This window comes from Coturnix japonica, chromosome 1 (genome assembly GCF_001577835.2).
Source record: "Coturnix japonica isolate 7356 chromosome 1, Coturnix japonica 2.1, whole genome shotgun sequence".
In the NCBI taxonomy this organism is placed as follows: domain Eukaryota; kingdom Metazoa; phylum Chordata; class Aves; order Galliformes; family Phasianidae; genus Coturnix; species Coturnix japonica.
Window position 1 is genome coordinate 150,437,767 of NC_029516.1, and position 20,117 is coordinate 150,457,883.

The 20,117-nt window shown below is 40.6% G+C and overlaps 1 protein-coding gene across 2 annotated transcripts; it reads left to right on the plus strand.

Annotated features, from left to right (window-relative positions):
- Positions 1–56: 56 nt before the first annotated feature.
- On the plus strand, positions 57–17,864 carry LRRC63 (leucine rich repeat containing 63). 2 transcript variants are annotated; one of them, XM_015851775.2, is made up of 10 exons: positions 57–156; positions 2,664–2,811; positions 5,530–6,459; positions 9,707–9,841; positions 10,456–10,616; positions 14,639–14,737; positions 15,817–15,953; positions 16,051–16,134; positions 16,596–16,835; positions 17,629–17,864. In XM_015851775.2, the coding sequence occupies exons 2-10, from the start codon at positions 2,724–2,726 to the stop codon at positions 17,789–17,791; spliced, it is 2,037 nt and encodes a 678-aa protein (XP_015707261.1). In that variant the 5' UTR covers positions 57–156; positions 2,664–2,723; the 3' UTR covers positions 17,792–17,864. The 2 variants fall into 2 exon arrangements, with proteins under 2 accessions (XP_015707261.1, XP_032297982.1); XM_032442091.1 differs by having other exon boundaries at positions 5,533–6,459.
- Positions 17,865–20,117: the final 2,253 nt, after the last annotated feature.

Sequence of the window (20,117 nt, forward strand, 5' to 3'; positions counted from 1 at the left end):
CACCCCGCCCCAATCCTCTTTGACCCGCCCCCTATTCAATAAGACCAGGCCCCTTGTGCTAAGCCCCGCCTCACAACCACATAACTACGCCCCCACCCAGCCCTACTCGCTGAGGTGGCTGTTGGCGGGAGCTGCTCCTGAGGAGGCAGGTGTAGGGTGAGTTTCCTCTCAGGCACCTCAGATCCTACGTGAAGTGAGATGGAGCGGTTATGGCTGCCTGTGTTTCTCTGGAGTTTTTACCCCGAGCCAACTGCTTGCACTCACTGCCAGAAGCAATTTGTCTCCATTTGCATCCTCAGTCTTCAGTTTCTTTTCCAGTCCGTTCTACCGCTGGTGGTTTGCAGGCAGTGCTCCTCAAGGTATTGGTGAACAGTTATGGCTGTCAGGTGAAGTTCCTGATGGCTAGAAAAAAAGGCAATCACAGAATTATCAAGGTTGGAAAAGACCTAGAAGATCATCTAGTCCAACCATTACCAATACTTCCCAGCTAAATCATATTCATCAACACAACATCCAGACGTTTACTTGAACACTCCCATGGTCGGTGACTCCACCACCTCCCTGGGTAGTGCATTCCAATGCCTGACTACCCTTTTTGAGAAGTAATGGTGTCACACCTGTGTTTAAAGATAGAAAGAATGACCCAGGGAACTACCAATCTGTCAACCTCACCTCAGTGGTGGGGGAACAGCAGATCCTCCTGAAAGCTATGCTAAGATACATGCAAGTGAGGGAGGTGATATGGGATAACCAGCATGGCTTCATCAGGGGTACGTACTGCCTGACCAAACCTCTTGCTTTTTATGACGGTGAAGCAGTGCCAGTGGACAACCACCAGACAACACCAGACTTCAGTAAGGCTTTTGATATGGTCCCATGTAACATCCTTCTCTTCAAAATGGAAAGATACATGTTTATCAGGTAGGTTGGAAGGAGCTTTTTCTCTCAGAGAGTAGTCAGGCACTGGAATGGCTGCCCAGGGACGTGGTGGAGTCGCCATCCCTGTCATTGTTCAAGAAGCACCTGGATAGGGAGCTAGGAGATATGGTTTAGGGGTTTCCTGTAGGCATGGTAAAGGGAGGACAGTTGGACTAGATGATCTTATAGGTCCTTTCCAACCTTGTGGTTCTATGATTCTATGATTCTATGATTGTTCAGTGGATGAGGAACTGATTACAAGACTCGGATGGTAAGATGTAGTGAATCACCTAGGAAGTCAAGACATGACTATGGAGTGTTTTTTGTTTTTTTTTTCCTGTTCTTGAAACTGACCTTTGGCTTGGTAAGAATTCCTGCATTGTGGGTTGTTGTTGTTATTGGTTTATTATCATTATTATTATGCTTGCTGTGATGTTTGACTACTTGTTCAAACTTGCCGTGGTTAACATTGAACTCCAGGCTTCCTTTTTAAGCTTCTGCCTCTTCCATTATTCATCCCCTTATGTGGGGATGCAGTATTCAAGAGGCATCTGGATGAAAAGCTATAAGATATGGTTTAGTGGCTTGTGGTAGCAATGGTAATGGGAACATGGTTGGACTAGATGATCTTGAAGGTCCTTTCCAACCTTGTGATTCTATTATTCTATTGCCATTCAATTTTGTAAGGTAAATGTCAAATCTGAACTTGATCCTGCTCACATGCTTCAGGACTGTGTTCATTCTTTCCATCACAATTTTTGTTGATCACAGTCTTTATAGTGCTATACTTCCATTTAAATTAATCTTGTCCACGTGGAAATCTGCTTTGAAGTCTCAAGCTTAGCTATTTTCAAAATGATCCACTGAAGTATTTTTGTCTCCTAGAGATCCCCTTGTTCTCAGGTTCATGTGAGAATTTTCTTAATCTTTGTAGATGTTCCCACGAGCCAGTAGTTTTCTGATTACAGCACTTCTCATTTCTCACCATCTCTGGTTTGCCTTCTGTGCTTTCCTTCTGATTACAAGTTCTTTAAGGCTGTGTCTTTATGTTATTTCATGTCTTATGTCATATTAGCTCTATATCATAACAACAGGAAATAAAAAACTTAAACTCTTTAATCTGGAACGTACCTAACCTTGAAAATCACTGCAAAGCAGAAATGTGGTAAACTTGGCTGGTGGTGAGAGGACTTCTGAAACCAAATCAGGAGTTCTATGGTTTAAATCAATATCATCGTATGCGATCATAATCTAAAAGGAAGCCGGAAAGAAGCATAAATACACGACTTGCATACTCAGCTATTTTTTTTGTTTTCTAAACTGGGTTAACTGTTGCTCATACTAAATCTGTTTATCCAGCAGAAAACTATTTCTGACACCTTTCAGAATGCATAACGTGGGGTGCTTCTCTAATTTCCTGCTCCTCCTTTTCCTCAGACAAGGAAAACTTTGCCTTCTGTGAGGCAAAAAAAAAAGTGCTGAAAATCATTCTTTAGTGGAAGCATTCCAAGGTTAATGGAATAGCTCTTCCAGGTTCTTTTTATAATATCACTGATTTATTTCTTGAAACACTAATGATAATTAGAAAAACTGTTGAACTGATCACTAAGGGAACGTCTTTCCCTTTCTGGCCACTTGTACCATGTTAATGATTCTTGTATTGCCCAGTTTATATGAGCAGACCATTCATAGTTCAGCACATTAAACTGTAGATGACCATTTCTTTTGTTTTGTCTTCTTGACAGATTTTTCTCATCTTTGGAAACATCTTCAGCCATCTGTCAGGAACAAAGGCAAAGCAGAAAATGACTGAGCAGCCAAAACTACTTCGTAGACCTCTGCCTCGTAAGGTGCCATCTAAACTGTCTACATCAAGGGAGAAGGTTGGTAAAGGTAAATTATATAAAAACAGTTCTTGTAGTGCATAGTTTCAAATTCCTTATGTTCTCTGCAGTTAACATGGAAGAAGATGAATCTGTTGGTTAATCTGTACATTCACAACAGAGCATAGGGAATTACCCATGCTGGCTTCAGTCAGGCAGTTCTAATGCTGAAGCTCCTTGGCAGTGCAATATGGAAGGTGCTGAACAAGGTTAATGTTCAGTGCAAGCATACTAATGCATGTTGATGCTAGCTCAGCCTCATAGCGAGTGCAAAATGTGCTGCAGGTGGTCTATTTGTTATTGCTGTGGCTGGTCAACAAGTGATCTACACTAATCATAGAATCATAAAATGGTTTGGGTTGGAAGAGACCTTTGAGAACATCTAGTTCTAACCCCCTGCTATAGGCAGGGACGCTTCCCTCTAGACCAGGTTGCTCAAAGACCCATCCAGCCTGGTCTTACCAGCAAGTGTTGTAAGCTGCTAGAGCAAAGCATTGTGAATAGGACTGTGTGATTATCTGAACCACTGCATCTCTCTGGGAGAAAGTTTATGTAAAATAGTGGAAGATTAGTTGAGACAGGTGTAGGAACCTGAGTCTGCCACTTTTCTGACTTTAGCTTGTCCGAGAAAATAAGATAAAACATGAGAAACTGATGGTTTTGGGAAAAGTTGTATTGGAACAGATGAGAGTCAAACCATTGGGGTAGTGATATACAACTTAGATTGAGAGAAAATAAGAAAAAATATTCTGGGGAGATGGTTATATTCTTAAAATTCACGTTCATGTAAAAAGACATATATGAGCTTGTATTATTCTAAGGGCATCGGGGAAATCTATTTAAGAACAAGAAACTTGCAGTGCAGTATGGTTCAGAAATAAATAGGCATTTTATGTGCCAGTATACATGAATGAAAAGCTCTTTTCGGTTTATATAAAGTAGCTATTGATTAAATATTTAAGCACTAACCTTTAAAAATAAAAAGAGAAAAACAATAAAATGATCCATAATAAAATATTTTTAACACAAGCGATGTAAGAAGCTGGAAGCTATTCACTGATCCTGAAACCAGATCTATACAAAAGATTATTGGTGTTTGAACAGATTCACTGACTTCAGTCAAAACTGTGAGACCCTGGGATCTGCTGTAGAAAGGTGGCATACAGAATTTGTCAACGTTTTGTTTCTCTCACTGATTCACATGTGAAAATTAATGTAATATAAAATAATAAAAATCATATCAAAGATCAGTGCTGTCCCTACAAACTGATCTAAAGAGAACAGAACATTTACTGCTTTTTGTTTTCCTCTGGGTTCTGTAATTCTGTTAAGAGTATCTAAATAGCTAAAACTATTCTGTCTTCATGGAATCATGGAGACCACCAGAAGGAACAAAATATTTTGTATTATGTTTGAAATAAATTATAAGCAACTTTGTTGCAGCTCATTTGTTTATTAGGGGGGGGTTGTTTGGTTGGTTTTGTGGTTTTTTTAGAACACTGTCATGATATATTTGTAATTATTAATAGGTAACACTAACTGTAAAGGAATAATGATGACATATTGTGTAATATCTTTATGAAAGTACTAAAAATGTTAAGAAGAATTCAGTTAAAAAGAAGGCCTTGATATTATTAGGCCCTTCTGAGGACTATTTTGAAAGCCTGGTAAAATCCATTTGATGCATTTCCAGCCTGGTGCTGTTGAAACAGATGTAAGTATTTCTGGCTCAGGACCAGAGCTATGCTTCAATGATTTAAAACATTTTAAAAGTGATAGATAAGCCTTTTATCCTCGGAGTTTTATTGTGATGGCTTTTCTTGTAGTAGAGCATATGATTCGTGTTGGTTGCTATTTATAGATTATGTATTTATAAAGTACACCTGACAAGAATCCAAGATCAGTGCAATAAAGTTTGTTCAAGGATCATTTCTCCAAATGTAACCGTTGCACCTGACAGATACTTAAACAGCAGCATGAGCACTGATCAAAAAGCAACTCTTCAGCAATGGTGTTTCAATCATTTTTGGGGACAGAATTGTTTTGTGCTTCACGAAGTGTGAGACTGAGACCTGGGGCCAGGAGCTCTGAGCTAGGAAAGAAAGATGAGCCTTTTAGTGGTACGTCGTAACTGTTTTTTTCTGCAGATAACTATAGAAAGGGAGGATGTAATACAATAAAGCAGTTGACTGCAAATGCAGAAGAAATTTCAGGGAGATATGGTGGTGGACTGTGCCTGATAAAGAGCTTGAAGTTGTCAGCCACAATACTGGAGGGCAAGAAATCCAGGGAGATAACCCAATGGTCACAGCTTTTTTGGGGAGCTAAGCTGCAACAGAGAGCTAGAGAGAGTGGCTTCTGCTTTAGCAGGTCCCAGAAAATGAGTTTCCCTAGCAAAGGGAACAAAACATCAAGCTTATGGAACTATACAAGCTAAATGGAGAGTAATTTTGTAAGAATTTCTTGGTTGATAAAAGTGTTCAGGACTAATTACTTTCGGGTGCAGTACAGTTTGGAAGCAGGGGTCTAGCTGAGGAGCCAATAGACCTACAAAATGAGCCCTAGTAGCAAAGTGGCAATTATGTGAGGAGCATGAAATGAACCTCAGTGGTGTGGGATACTAGGGTTCAACAACATCGCACCACACATGCTACTCATTAAACTGAGATGAATAAGCTAAGTCAGTAGAATTTCTAAGCCTCATTCTCAATGTCTTTCTTGTTTTCAGCAGGCAGGGGTTTTGGACAATACCGAGCTAGAGCAGTGAAGAGTACGAATGATAAAAATGGAAAAGCAGTGCCTGACAGTTGTGCCAGTACTCAAGGGCAAGTCAAGCAGACAGATGTTTCCTTCAGCCATGGTCACGTTTCCCAGAATCCGGTGAAAACCCAGCCCAAAGATACATTCCTGTCTGTTCATCAAGGTCAAACACAAATCCAACCCAAAGATCTCCTTCAGTCTCTGTACCAGTCTGGCAGTGTCCATCCCCAGTCTGACCACATTTCTTCTTGTCCAGTACATTTCCAACACCGACATGTATGTCAGTTTAATCAAGATAGTAAATATGGACAAACACAGGTCCAGTCCAAAAAGACAGGTTTTTATGACCAAAGGAGAGGTTTGAAAACAACTTTCCCCTCAGAAGACGTGAAGCAGAAGGGTGATCTAGTTTTTAAGAATAATAACTCTGCACATTGGTCTTTACGAGGCAACGCTGCAAGCTTGGTCGATCAATATGAAATTATCTGCTCATGCAGCCAAATCCCAAACCAAAGCAAAGAGAAAAATGTGATTTCTTCCAAAATTCCTAGGAGAGATTTTATTCTTACTACAAGTCCCAGTGGGCCTGATTACTTCTCATTTTGCAAGAATCATAAATGCTCTTATATGAAGCGTCAAAAATTACAGAGCGCTGGCCCTGTCCATTCCACTCCTCCTGTATTTACACTGGAAAGTTTAGCTGCAGGTTCTTCTCACCATCTGCCTTTGAAGACAACACTCAAAAAGCCAATTGTTTCCCGCTACAACTGTGAAGTCCTCAGTAAACGATTAATGACTGAAAACAGGAGTTTGCAGACTAAAGTTAACACGGTGATTTTGGCTGACATTGCTTTACCTGCAGATGAAACAAGAAAGCCTGAGCAACAGAAGTTCCTAGGTAATTAACATTAAACATTGTAGTATCTTTTTTGTTGGCACGGTGTTTTATTATAAACATTTTTCTAACAATCTCTTGCAGGGGGGAACGGAAATCTTTGTTTGTGTCTTTGAATTTGGGTCTTTGAATTTACCCTCATTACTTGAGAAATAATTAGTACAGAATGATAGTTTGTGGTAACTAAAGGAAATGTTGTGTCTTCAGGTAACAGCAAGTGTGATTTAAATGTATGTAACTTCATTATAACAGATGGTGTATGGGAACTGTTCATTTAAGTCTTTGAAAATGGTGGGTCCATTAATCACCAGGGTTTAGGAAGGCAATTCTGACCCTTGTATGGGTCTTTGGCCTTGTTTTCTTGTATCTTACTGAATGCAAAATGAAGAACATACTTAGAATCATAGTATCACAGGATCATTAAGGTTGGAGAAGACCTCTAAGATCATCTAGTTCAGCTGTCAGCCCATCACCATTACACCACTAACCATGTCCCTCATTTCTGTGTTTCTTGAACATCTCCAGGGATGGAGACTCCACCTACCTACCTTAGCAGCCTGTGCTGGTGCTTGACAACTCCTCTGTAAATGAAACATTTCCTAATATCCAACCTGAACCTCCCCTGGTGCAACTTATGGCAATTCCCTCTCATCCTATCACAATTACTTGGGAGAAGAGGATGACCTCCACCTCACCATGCCCTCCTTTCAGGGAGCTGTAAAGAGCATTCGGGTCTCCCCTGAGCATCCTCTTCTCCAGACTCAGCCATCCCAGTTCCCTCAGCTGCTCTTCATAAGACTTGTGCCCCAGACCCTTCACGGTTTCAGTGTCCTTCTCTGGTCATGCTCCAGCTTAAGATATATTTGTTTTTGCAGGATTTTATTCAGAACTGACCAGTGTCCTACTGTGTCTTGTATTAATGATATTGGATATTGCAAAAATAGTTGAGCTGATGTAAGCCAGAAGAAGAGAAAAGTAGAAGGAAGAAGCAATGAGGAATTCTGTATCCTGATGTTGCTTCCAGTCACATAGAAGCTTGGAACCTCAGCACTAAAGACTCTGCCTGAGCTGGAGGAAGAGCAGTGAATTCCCTAGAGGATTAATTTTAGCTTTCTCAGTGCTTCTCCAACTAAGTTTCCTTCCACAGCTATAGTAGAGAAAAGCCTTCCATGGGTTCCATCCTGGGATGCCTTAAAGTGAAACTGGGTTTAACAAAGTTTAAAGGCACGGAGGTACACCCAAAAGCTGACATTTTTTAATTACCCTGCATGAATTCAGCCTTTTTTCTCTTAGACAGCCAAGTCTCAAACGTATTCCTTGGTATCAGTTTTCTACTACTGACAAGTGATTAACTGTGACTCATGGGAAGGAGTGTTTGTCTCATTCTTCCACTGTGGCAGTCTAGAAGCAGGTACAGTTATTTCTGTACTATCGCTATAAATCATTAGCTCAGTGGAAATGGTGTGTCAGTGCATGGTAATAATATGAAAGGTGGAAATGCACAGTCTCAAATAGTGGTCACGCTTAGGGACTGTGTGTGCTTTGGCACAGGAGATGCAATTCTGGTTATTGACGTGTTTCTGTTGCATAGGCACAGCCTCAAGATGGAAGCTGGTACTGCAGTGTCCCTTTCTCCCTCTCCTTCTCAGGCGGAGGCATCCCTTCTTCCTAACTTTGAGTGTTACCTCAGAACCATTTTTAAAGAGATCTGTGAAGCTGGCAAACCACTGCTACCTTAAGTGGTGCATGCTGAAACTGAAACCCCAGGGAGGCAGTTCATACCACCCAATGTGATAGCCCTCAAGTTGATCACTTAATCATAACTAGTAGTGCATGCTTCTTCCTTAACCCACGGAGAGAGGGACAGAAACTTTCAGAAGGCTTTTCAGAAGTACTAACCCAAGGTAGACATCTAAGATGAACGGAATGAATGAAACACAAAGTAGATATCTACTGTTTGACCATTTACAATAAAATACCGCTTTGCAGTGACATTTAGTGACTGCCACTTTATGTTATACACCCATGGTCAGCTGCATGAAAAGGAGCAGACCATGGCAATGCTATTTTAAGCACATAAACTCAAAGCTGTTCACTGTAGCCAGCAATGAGGCTCTATTCTGGCTGCTGCACCACAGATGATTGTGATGGTGATTGTGGCTTAGAGGAAGGCGTTACTTGAGATTAATTGAGAGAACCAGTAAATGGAGTTTGTGCAGCTGTTAAGCTATATATTTGTTCACCTCCTGGTACTGGTTGGGTGAATTATTGTCTGATGTTGGATTTTAGTGCTGAAAATGCTTTTCTGTGAAACTCTTTCGTAACAGTGTCAGCATAAACCTTTTTATGATCAATCTTTTTATGATCAATCTTAGGCTCAGATTTTCTAGGACATAATTACTTCTTATGCAGGCTGGGCCCAGCTGGCTGGAAAATGTTTTGCACAGAAGACTTGGTGGATGACAAGTTTAATGTGATCCAGCATCACGTCCTTGTGGCAAAGAAAACCACTCACGTATTGACAATATTATAAGAAGCATAGCCAGCAGTTCAATGGAGGTGATTATAGCTTCATATTCAGCAGTTGTAAAGCCACACCTGGAGAACTGTGTCCAGCTTGGGACTCCCAGCTATAGGACAGATATCGATACACTCCAGCAGAGGCTGACAAAAATGGTCAGGAAACTGAAGCAGCCGACATACGAGAGACTGAAAGTTGAGTTTGTACAGTCTGGAGAGGAGATGCTTAAAGAGTGCTCCTACTTCTTAAAGGGACAGCTTAAAGGGGGATCCTACTTCTGTCTTCAGCTAGTCAAACTCTTCTCAGAAGTTCATGGTGACAGAGAAGAGGCAACTGACACCAGCTGGGAAATGGAAAGTCCTCATTAGATATAAGGAAGCCTATGCTGTCTTGGTCAAACACTGGCACAGGCTGCTAGGAGAAGTTGTGGATTTACATCCTTGGAGACAACCAGCAGGAAAAGGCCCTGAGCAACCTGATCTAGTCCTGCTTTGAATAGGTAGATGGATCTGATCTCTTGGAGATCCTTTTCATTAAGAATTATTTTATGATTCTGTGTGTTTCTTGTACCTACTGAAGCTTTAAAATGTATCTCTTATATCTAAAGTCTTTCTTACTGCATTTGAATAATTTGTAGGGCTTTTGTGCAATCAGATTCTGAACCATATATATTAAAGAATCTATTTCTTGTGTATGCAACATCTGCTATTACTTTACACTTCTCTTTAGAAATGGCCTCACAAGAGAAAACAAGAAAATCTGATACACCAGAAGAAGTTTTGCAAGAACAAAAGACAGAAAAGGCGTATATTATACATTATGTAAAGTTAACCGATCCTGATAGAGAAGAAGGACCCCTTTCAGGTACGAACAAGGTTTATGTGCAGTAGTCATAAAATGGTGCGGAGATGGATCATTCTCAGAACTATGTCACGACAGCATCAGCCTGTAGGGGGCTACAGACACTACATAGTGTTGACGTAGCAAAGTAGTGGAATTATAGCGTAAGAAAATAATATACGATAGTGACCTGGCTTTGGAGTGACAGTGAGGTTGAAGGCACAAGACCTAAAGCACTCAGGAGAAAGGTGCTACTTCTGAACCTTTTGGGGTTCAAAAGCAATCCAACACAATGACGACTCTGTAGTCTCTATCTCAGCAAATAGTAACTATGGAGGAAGGCAAAATACTGTCATTACTGCAGGCCATAATCCAATTCTACTGTTTTTTTGGAATAAAGAACTATTCTCCTATCAAAGGAAGAGATTGTAAAGGACCTGCAAGCCTTATATTTCTATGCAGACATTCATGAGCCAAATGTATTACTATGTGAGAGTCTTGTCTGTGTTTGGCAACACAGAATATAAATCAGTAGATTCGGGAAGTCTGCAGAACACCTCTCATTCAGTCTTTATTATCTAATGTTTACTTTCCCTTAAGAAGCTCTGTAATGCTTGACATGCTTTTTCATATCATAGATGCTAATGATGCCCCTGACAGCAGTAGTGTGGAGGGTGACTGGGAAACCAGATTCCATTTTATGGCAAACAGGAAAGATGAAGAGGAAAAGCTGATATACAGATCCCAAGTGAAAGTATGGCATTGCTTCTTGAACAGGAAGACTGATCTCAGCCTTCAGGTATAGACATCAGAGATGCAGTACACAGAGTGCTGTATTTAATAGTCAGTTTTCATTCCAAGTATCTTTTGGTTTTGCAACATCATCCACAAAAAAGCACAATCTTAAAGTTGGTCCTGGAGAAATGAATGAAAAAAGAAGTGACTAGAATGATTAGAATGGTTTTGATAAAATTAGATCAGATGTAGGGATAGCTCTTTTACATGTCATTCAACCCAAATTATGTCAGCACCATGAAAAAGACTCACCAGATGTGGAAAATGAGAGAAAATTCCTCCTGCTTTTGGTAAGAAACCAGCAGAGATTTCTTATTTTCAGGGTTTCTGTGAGTTTGCCTGCTGATATAAACGTTGTCCATTCATGGATGTGAACCAGCCATTCTTGCCAGATAAAGCTTCAACCAAATTGATAGTTGGGATTCTCTGCCAGAATTCATGTTCCTGACTGTGAATGAACACAATGAAATAGTTTTCTATGCCACCTTTATATAAATGGTTTGGAGGCTTCAACCTACTGCCTGCTGCAGGCATTCATAGGAGTAGGAGCTGGTATCTGGATAAGCAAAATCCTTCTTGGAGGTAGACGGTGTTTCACATATAGACTTGAATTCTCAGAATAAATACATCTACTCCAAAGGTAGATGGGGAAAAACTGATCAGGGATTTGGGGAACAATTCTAACTTAAAACTTTCTGGTTTGCCTTAAGCAAATGCTGTGGGTAAGTTAGCTGTAAGTATTTAAATCCTTTTACTGGGATCTTGAAAGAACTGGTATTATTGTTTCCCATTCTATCATCTAGAAAACCTATTGAAATGTCAGTATTCCCAGTGAATTTGATCAGTATCTGAGACTGCTATGCTGTGATGAGGCTGCTTGGAAGAAATGATAACAAATGTCCCGTGTTGTTTGCCAGCAGCAATATGGTAAAAAACATTGCCTGATACCTGTTCATTTTGACATCCTCTGCTACCACGTACATAAGAACTGTCATTATCAAACTGAGCAGATTGTGTTACTTTATGATCCATTTCTGCAAATTTCAGCAAAATGGAAACTGGCAATGACAGAGATGGAAATACCAGAACTATCGTCATGAGCTAACGCTGCTGGAACTTCTCTTTTTTTAGTACTATAAAATACAAGTATTGATTTTTCACCTTCTCGCCAGCAATACCCTTAAGTGGTTATAGAAAAAGATATTTATAGAACTTTTTTTTTTTCTCTTTGCTGAGAAGTGTACAATAATTTAACTCTTCTGATATATAAATAACCTCCAAAGCATCCGAATCAATGGAGCTACTCCACACTTTACCAGCAAAGAGCTGAGATCTTCAGGTGATTCCTACTTATGTGGATAGGATATTTGTTGTTCAAATGGATGTTATTCAACCTATCCACATTTTACCTAGTTACTCAGTGAATTATTTGCTGATGTTGCTGTTATTTTGCATATCTATTTTGAGGCATCTCACTGGGCCTCACCTCAAACTAAAAACATCCTTTGTATATGGTCATCTCTGGTGAAATCTTCCTTGCTGTGCTGCATTTGCGCTTCATCAGGAGTAGCTGCAGAAATTATTTCAAATTACTTAAGAATACTCATATGCCACTGCAATGTCCCTGCCTTAGGGAGGCCTGTTCTCCTGATGCATGTTGCAGAGAGGTCCAGGCTTGCCTTGGAGTGAGCTGATGTTTTCACACCAAAATATGTGGTTGCAAGGATGGATCTGCAGGTTAGCCAAGTAGCACTGCATTGCTATGGCTGTGCTATTTCCCTTTCTGGAGCAATCTGGTCAGTTATTCCTAAAGTCTCCCCACTGCTACCTGAGAACAGACACTGTATAACTTCATGCAGCTTTTCTGAGTCCTCCAGTAATGGGAATGTGAAGATTTGTCACCTTGTACTTTTGTTATTTATGGGAGAACAGACAGACATGATGTTTTGATGTTTTGGACTGGGGTTGTGTGCCTTAAAATTGTCACCATGTCTAGAAATTCCAGAAGTCAGGGTGAAATCAGTAAAGATATCTGTGTAAAGGAATAGCGTGATCAATACTTTGAGTCATGCTAAGCTTTAAAAGCAAACTGAAAACTGGAGAGAGGCCTCAGTAAGCTTCATTGGCCACCACTGAAAATAAGTCCAAAATCCTCCAATACAATTAATATATAAAAGTCGTCAATGCTTTCAGTTTTCTTTCAGATATCTTTATCTCTGTTTTACAAAGCAGAGTCTTATTTGTCTAAGGCACCTTTCCTTTGAAGTATTAAAAAAGAAGTGTTGATTCATTAAAAGATTAAGTAACAATATTATTTTCCTGAGTTACAAAAAAAGTCAAAGAAGTTACCATTTGTTGAATATAAAACAATCCCAGATGTTATCCATATTGCTTTCTTTTGTGAACAGGAACTATTTTTTTCAGTGTCTGAGAAAGGTATTAGATATGAAAGCATGTTTTCCATGTTTTCATGCAACTCTACAGTAAGTATTGCTTTTGTGATTGAAGATGAAATTAGAAGGGCCAGCAGAAGCAATAAGGCACTCTGGAAATGGCAGAGGTACATTCCTTTTCCAGTCTCACTGACTGCCAGCCTTCCTGCTTAGTTCCAGCTGGGAATCCCAATGCCATCATCTGCTTTAAGCTGAAACAGGCCTAATTTCCGGGCTTTGCTGCTATTTCAGAAACCATTCACACATTTAGAAACAGAAACGCTTTGAACTGAAAAAGGGAAGGGCTTACATGTGAAGCAGAACCACTTCAATTCACACAGCTTAGTAAATGTCTTGTCAACATACTCCTTCTTGGGCTATGTTGGTTAGAACGCAAAGTGCCTCTGTTTCAATTCCACATCCTCAAAGAGCTTTACATTCATATATCTATTTACTATAACTCTTAGATTGTACTGTATTGTATTATAACCCTTAGATCCAGATTCGATATGACCACTAGCAATTTAGTAGATAGTGTATGTTATGAATACCGTGTATCTGCCATGAAAATGATAGGTAATTCTGGCCTACAAGGAACAAGAGGCTAGATTCATATATCTCTTATTTGAAATTGTATGTGACATTAATTAAATATTATCTCAGCATTTATGTAGTAACAATAACCGCATACTTTCTGGAGAGGTCATAATAATGCTGAAGCAGCATTCTCCCGGCAGAGCCTAGTATAGAACTTTCCATGTTAGATTTGAAAGTAAGAGTTCACTAAAGGAGCAAAAAAATGAAAAAGAGCTTCACTGCCTGAATCTGGAGATGTCTGGATTGCATGTTATGGGATTTTTGGATCCACTTTAGAGAGTGAGTGTATTCCAGAACTAGACTATATGGGTTGAGCTGATAAATCAGGTATACTTTAGGGAAAAAGGGAAGTCTAACATGGTTTGAACAACATTTGAAAGTAGGTGAAAAAGAAAAAGTAAGCCAAAAATCACAGAGCTTCGGGCAGCTACAGAACTGGGCCACTTATTTCATGGAATGATTAGGAAAGCAGCCAGAATGAGGGCACTAATAAGAGAGGATCTCGGTGCTCTTAGTGATTGCAGAAGGGAGATCCATAGCCAAAAGCTATTCTATGTAAGTGCAGCCTGTTCTCAAGCAGGCCAGCCAGGCAGGGCATGTGCCACCCAGTACCACTTGACCCATGGGAAGGGATTGCTTTTGGTATTTTGGTAAATTGAGTAGAAAGTTGCATTATGGACTGTGTCCATACTTGAGAAAAGAGAACAGGTTATTTGGACCTGATGGAAATGAGTGGGGATGACAGTGGAGGACTTTGTGGCAAGAGTCAAGGTGGGTTGGGCTTTGTGTTTGCTAACATTGTCTTCAGGCGTATCAGCGATGCTGCTTAAGCTGCCTGCATCCAAAGAAGAATCAAACTGTGGTATTTCTAACCTTTATGACACATCTGTGAGCCCTACGGAACTGTTCTTAAGGATGTTACTTACAGCATGTAAGTTAAAAGGCTGAGAGATTTCCTTACGCAGCTCACCCATTCTTTTATATACATTTCTTTTAGGCCTATTTTTTGTTTCACCTTCCAGACCTGACCCCATTGATGGATACACTGGTCCGCCTTAACTTGTCATTCAATAATTTACTCTTCTTTCCCACAGAGGTATGTACTGCTCATTAAGTCCAACCCCCAATTTCCCAGTGTCTTGTTTCTCCAAGCACTGCACATGACAGCATGCACACTATCATGCTTCCTGAGGCAGAGATAGCTATGTAGTTACATAGTCTCCTCCATTCAGGCTGTGTTTGCCTTGACAAAGGCTGTGCTTGGCCAACTTTACATTACAGATACAGACTGGAAGGGTTCTGGAGGTTCTCCAGTCCAAACTCTCGGTCAGAGCAGTGCTAGTTTAGACCTTCTCATGTCTTCCTCAACAGCACAGAGCCCCTGAGCTATAGGAGGTAAAACAATGTTTTTCAAACCTTTCCAAAATGTGATCCTGCCTTTCTGACTCACCATCTGTATGCAGCCAGGCATACAAGAGCTTAAGAAGTGAGATGAATAACTGAAGTAATAGTGCTCCTAGTAGCTAACAGTCCCCTTTGAAAACATTCACAACTCTTTTTTGTGATTTTGATCCGTGATTTGAAAAACACTGCAGTAGCCCTTTTAAAACTAGGAATCGTAGAATCACTAAGGCTGGAAAAACCTCCAAGAACATCCAGTCCAACCTTTTCTCAACCACCACTATTGCCCACTCAGCTACGTTTCTCAGCACAACATCTGAGTGTTTCAGAACCCTTTCAGGGACAGCGACTCCACCACCTGCCTGGGCAGCCCCTTCCAGTGTCTGACCACTCTTACAGGGAAAAAAAACACCTCATCAAATTGAAGAATATAAATCAGGTTATTTCTGTAGGGTCTTTTTAAATGCTGACCAAACAAAATATGTTTTTTGCCCATTTCCATTCACACGTTGTCAGCAGAAGCATCTTTGAAGTAGCACTTGATATTCTTCAGTTCTCAATTGCAGTGTTGTAATCAATACAGTAAGTGATTGGCAATTGTGTCTCATGCAGTATCTGCAGTAATACTAATCTATATATGCAGTAATTGTATTAGCTAATCTTATTATATTTGTTTCCCCATTCTTCCAGCATAGTTTACTGTTACAGAACAGTGACACACTGTGTGATGAACAGATGTTGGTTTTATCATCCCTTGTCCTCTTCCCTTCTCAGTTATTTAATATTAAATCCTTGCAAGTCCTTGTGCTCCGGAGCAACCCCATCAGAAAGATCCCAAATGACATTCACAAATTGAAGTCACTGAAGAAACTGACTATTTCCTTTAACTTGCTATCAGAACTTCCATCTGGGTAAGTTATTTTTAATTCATTGAGAGGTTTATTCTGATTTTTGCGTTTCTCTGTCATTTAGGTTTCTAATTCTTACTTCTGTTTTCTTTCTTTATAGCTTGTTTTTATTAGAAGATCTCTGGTACCTGGACATTGCCTATAATTATATTAGCTCTATTCCTAATGACATCAAGAACGTCAGGTATATAGGCAACATAAACTAAATTAAGGTTTCTACAGCATAATATGTGGACCATATTTGGATGTTAATTATAGAAGTGAACACGTAAGGAAGATTCAGTGTATGCTCTCTCTTCCTTCTCCTATCCTACGTGAAAAGCTCATTTAAACTGAAATGGTAAATGACAGCTGTATAACTGTGTCACTTGATGGTAGCTGTAAGTCAAATATTCACATGCAGAATGTGCTTGTTCTCTCATTTGGACCTACATACTTATCTTTCATGATAACTCAGATATTTAAATTGTATCTAGAAAAATGTTATAGGTACAATTTTATCCAGTATGTAAAGCATGCTGTAAGAAACACACTGTGTTGTATGCGTAAGTGGCTTAGTAGTTCATCTAATGAGAGTTAGGCAATTATGTAAACCATTGTCACATTATGATATGGTGTGAACAACCTATAACCTATAAATTACAGGAAGCTTGAGTATTTGAATGCTGAAGGGAACCAGCTCTCTGCTTTGCCATCTGGGGTTTTGAGTCTTCCACTAAAATTCCTCGGGATAGAAAATAATTTCATACACCCTTTGTTATGGAATGAGGAGATTCAGAACCAACCTCAGAAGCTGATTCATCTGGCTGCCCTTTGCTTCTCCACAAACAATCTAAAGGAAAGATACGACAACATCACAGAAGATATTAAAAAGATTTTGGATGAGTAAGTAACACAAAGTTACATCTCGTTTCCTTGCCCAACAGAGGAGTATTGTGTGCAAAAAATAGTTAGTTGGCTCCTAATGAGAAACTCTGCGAGTGTTAGGTGTGTGGAAGTCCATACTTTGTCCATTCCTTCACATGAAATTAGTGTTGATCAGTGAAATGCTACTAAATACTGCAGTAGTATTAATAGTTGTAGTTCCAGGTAGGTATACTCAGTTCACATTTTGAGTTTATCTGAGTGAATGTGAAAATACAGTTCATTAAGATTCATTGGATGCTGCATGCAAATACATTGTTCTGTTTAATATGCCTACGAGTTTACACAGCCACCTGTCCTCCAGGCAAAACTTGTGTTGCAGCTTCATGTTCTGGCTCTACATTGAGCCGGTCTGTTGGGAAGGGAGATTGAGCTGAAGCTTACAGCTGAGATGAAAATGATGTCAGCTCCAGTTCTGGGAATTGCAGTTATTTTCTTCCCTGCTTCTCCATTCCACCCCAACTGCACGGCACAACCTTCTATTTTTGATGTGTCCGTCTCCTCCTTCCCCAGGGGAGCCATGCAGGCTGTGCATTAAGGCTGGGGTAATTACTTCTTTGGAACAGAGCAGGCTTCTGCTAAAGTGGAACTGAGGAAATTTAAGCATCTTCTTCTATGATTCTTCATAGTCATTCTGAGGCCAGATAATTTCTTTTAGTTGTGCTTTTGAGTGAGGAAGTAGAACGGCTGTGGGTGGGTTTGTAGCCTTAGGAGGAGGATGCGAAGTCTTTGATCTAATTTCTTACCGTTTCAGTTTTACTGTCTGTGACTGCTGCAGTGGACCTCGATATGGCGAAGGACTTCAGCTCGTCCAAATGTACAGAAATAATGTATTTAAATTTGGAAGGCTTCCTTTTCACTTCTATGCCTGCTCATCGTCCTGCCATAGAAACTTTGCGTCTCAGCCTGAAGTTTGACTACGGTGCTTTGTGAAAAGGTATCTGGGCTGAAGAGGAACTGTGAATGGGATAAAATAGTTCAGAAATGCGAGATCTTGTGTTGTGTCATTCAGGTGGACGGCCTGGCACTCTGCTGGTGTGACGGGATCACTTGCTGTGACTCCATCCTTCTTAAAGTGCTTTCAGCTCTGAATGGTCTGCTTCATGTCAATGAATATGTAGCTGTATTGAAATGAAATGCAGACTCAGCTCTATGTAAAGTCAGTGAAGTTAGATGCTGACCCTGTGTTTCCTCAGTGGGGAAGACAGCCTACAACAGATCAGGGATCAGAGCTCCTTCTTCCAGTTTTGTGTTTGTAGTACAGCACAGTCAATGCTTTGTGTTGTTTCCCACCTCGTATCAGTGAAAGTGTTAAAATATACAAAGACACTGAAACTCATTTGCCATTATAGGAAAGTAAAAAACTTAAATCATCTGATTTTATTATCAATCAATACGGCTGCTGAACTGTGACGTGTAGCAGATTCTTTGCATCTTTAATTAAATGATCAAAATCCATTATAAAGGCAGCTATGACCCAGAGACAGTCCAGAGGGAGGAAGAGGGAAAAGCTAAGGGAGAGATGGAAATCTAATGGCATTCTTGACTGGCACTCTACTGGGATGATTCACAAGGAGTCGAAACTGCCTCAGCATAAGCAGTGCTTTTCACCTCCTGGTAGGTGCTCCAGCCTCTGCACAGGTGTGCATGGAATACAACTTCTTCTTCACTTGCTCTACTAATGATAATAAAAGAACAAACTGCTTTATCTGTGCTGAGACTTTAATAGAAGCAGTGTTTAGTTGGACGTATATTCAGTGCGAGTACCCAGCTATGGGCTGCCAGGAATGGGGCTGGTGGCAGCGTGCATAGGGAAAGAAGTTAGATAAATGTAAACGCAAAAGCAGAAATGGATGGTCCAGAAAGAGAAAGAGAACCAAAAGGGGGAATTCAGAAGTTTAACAGAACTCATGGGCATTACAGTGATCTTAGCTTGGAGCTGGCTGGCTGAGAACAGATGGGAGCAGGGCTATGCCACGCTGGCTTGAGGAGGTGGATTGTGTCAGCTCCTGTCCTAGTTGCTATGCCCTTAGGGAATGGTTGTCCTCCTCCTTCCGAAAGCATTTGCTAATGTTGAGATGTTCTGGGGATATCTTCAATAGTTTCTTGCATTATTTTAGGAATGGCTGTAAAGCTTCTCAGGAGTAATTAATAGAAAATATCTGTTGTGCACAGGTTGAGGCTGTCCATTGGGACTGCATTGGCCAAATAAATACCTACAGGGGAACCAAAGTGCTAAGACAGCTATCGCCCTGCTTAATACAGCAGTTTATAAACCTGAATTGAGTTATGTACAGCCAGCTCCCTCTAGTGGTATTTTACCTGAAGTTCTAATGCCTTGTGAGAATGGGTTTTGGTTTGTTGGTCTGCCTGCAGGCTTATTTGCATTGGTGGCAGGTGAGGTGGAAGGAAGGAAGGCTAAGGGTTTTGGAATAGCACTGTCGGCAAATGCTAGAGGAAGAGGAAAGGAAATGCTAAAGGGAGAAGGGGTGGCTGTAGAAAACCAGAAACCCCTGGTAGAATCAGAGTGAACATTGTGTCTGTGGGAACTCATAGAGAAGAGGATGGGGTAGGATGGGCCTGAGGAGTCTTCCCATGGAAAGGAGACCTGAGAATACAAAAATGTGAGAAATACTGCTGGGAAAATGTAAGGTTAAGGTAATCACACTTCTTTGGTGAGCATGAAACACAGTGTTTGGATGAGACATTTATGGAGGTGGGCCCTGGGTCCAGCAGCAGAAGCCTCAAGGCTGGATTGAGGGCTTCCTGTTGAGTTTCCCACCTCCTGGAAAGGAGCATGGAGCTGCAGGAGGCATGGGAAGGGTCCCAGCCAGCACCAGACTGGTGAAGCAGCTGAAGCAGCAGTTGCATGCATTTGCTTTATAAAAGGGGAAGTGCATTTGTTAACTAGACAGAAAAAGGTTTTGAAATAGGAAGTATGTAGGATACACTGGTAGCTATTTCTGCTTTCCCATCAATCTGGCAAGGAGTTTGGCCTCTCCAGCTCAGGAACAGAACCAGTCTGACCACTGGAACTGGCTAAAGGAGCACTATGGCAATAAACACAGTGCTACAGAACAACAGGGAGTACTAGGCATCTTCAAAGGCATTATAGCGTGGCCTTGGACAGTCAGATCACCTATTCTAAGCATGCTGTGTGAGGTGGTTGATGAGCAAAGTTGCTAACATGGGTGAAACAGAGCAGAACAAAATTTCTCTTTACTAAAGGGGATAGATGGGGCC

Excerpts from the sequence above, each read along its gene's own strand:
- LRRC63 (XM_015851775.2), top strand. The coding sequence starts at position 2,724 with ATGACTGAGCAGCCAAAACTACTTCGTAGACCTCTGCCTCGTAAGGTG. Across the intron at positions 2,812-5,529 it reads AAGGGAGAAGGTTGGTAAAG|CAGGCAGGGGTTTTGGACAA; the intron begins GTAAATTATATA and ends TCTTGTTTTCAG. Across the intron at positions 9,842-10,455 it reads AGAAGAAGGACCCCTTTCAG|ATGCTAATGATGCCCCTGAC; the intron begins GTACGAACAAGG and ends TTCATATCATAG.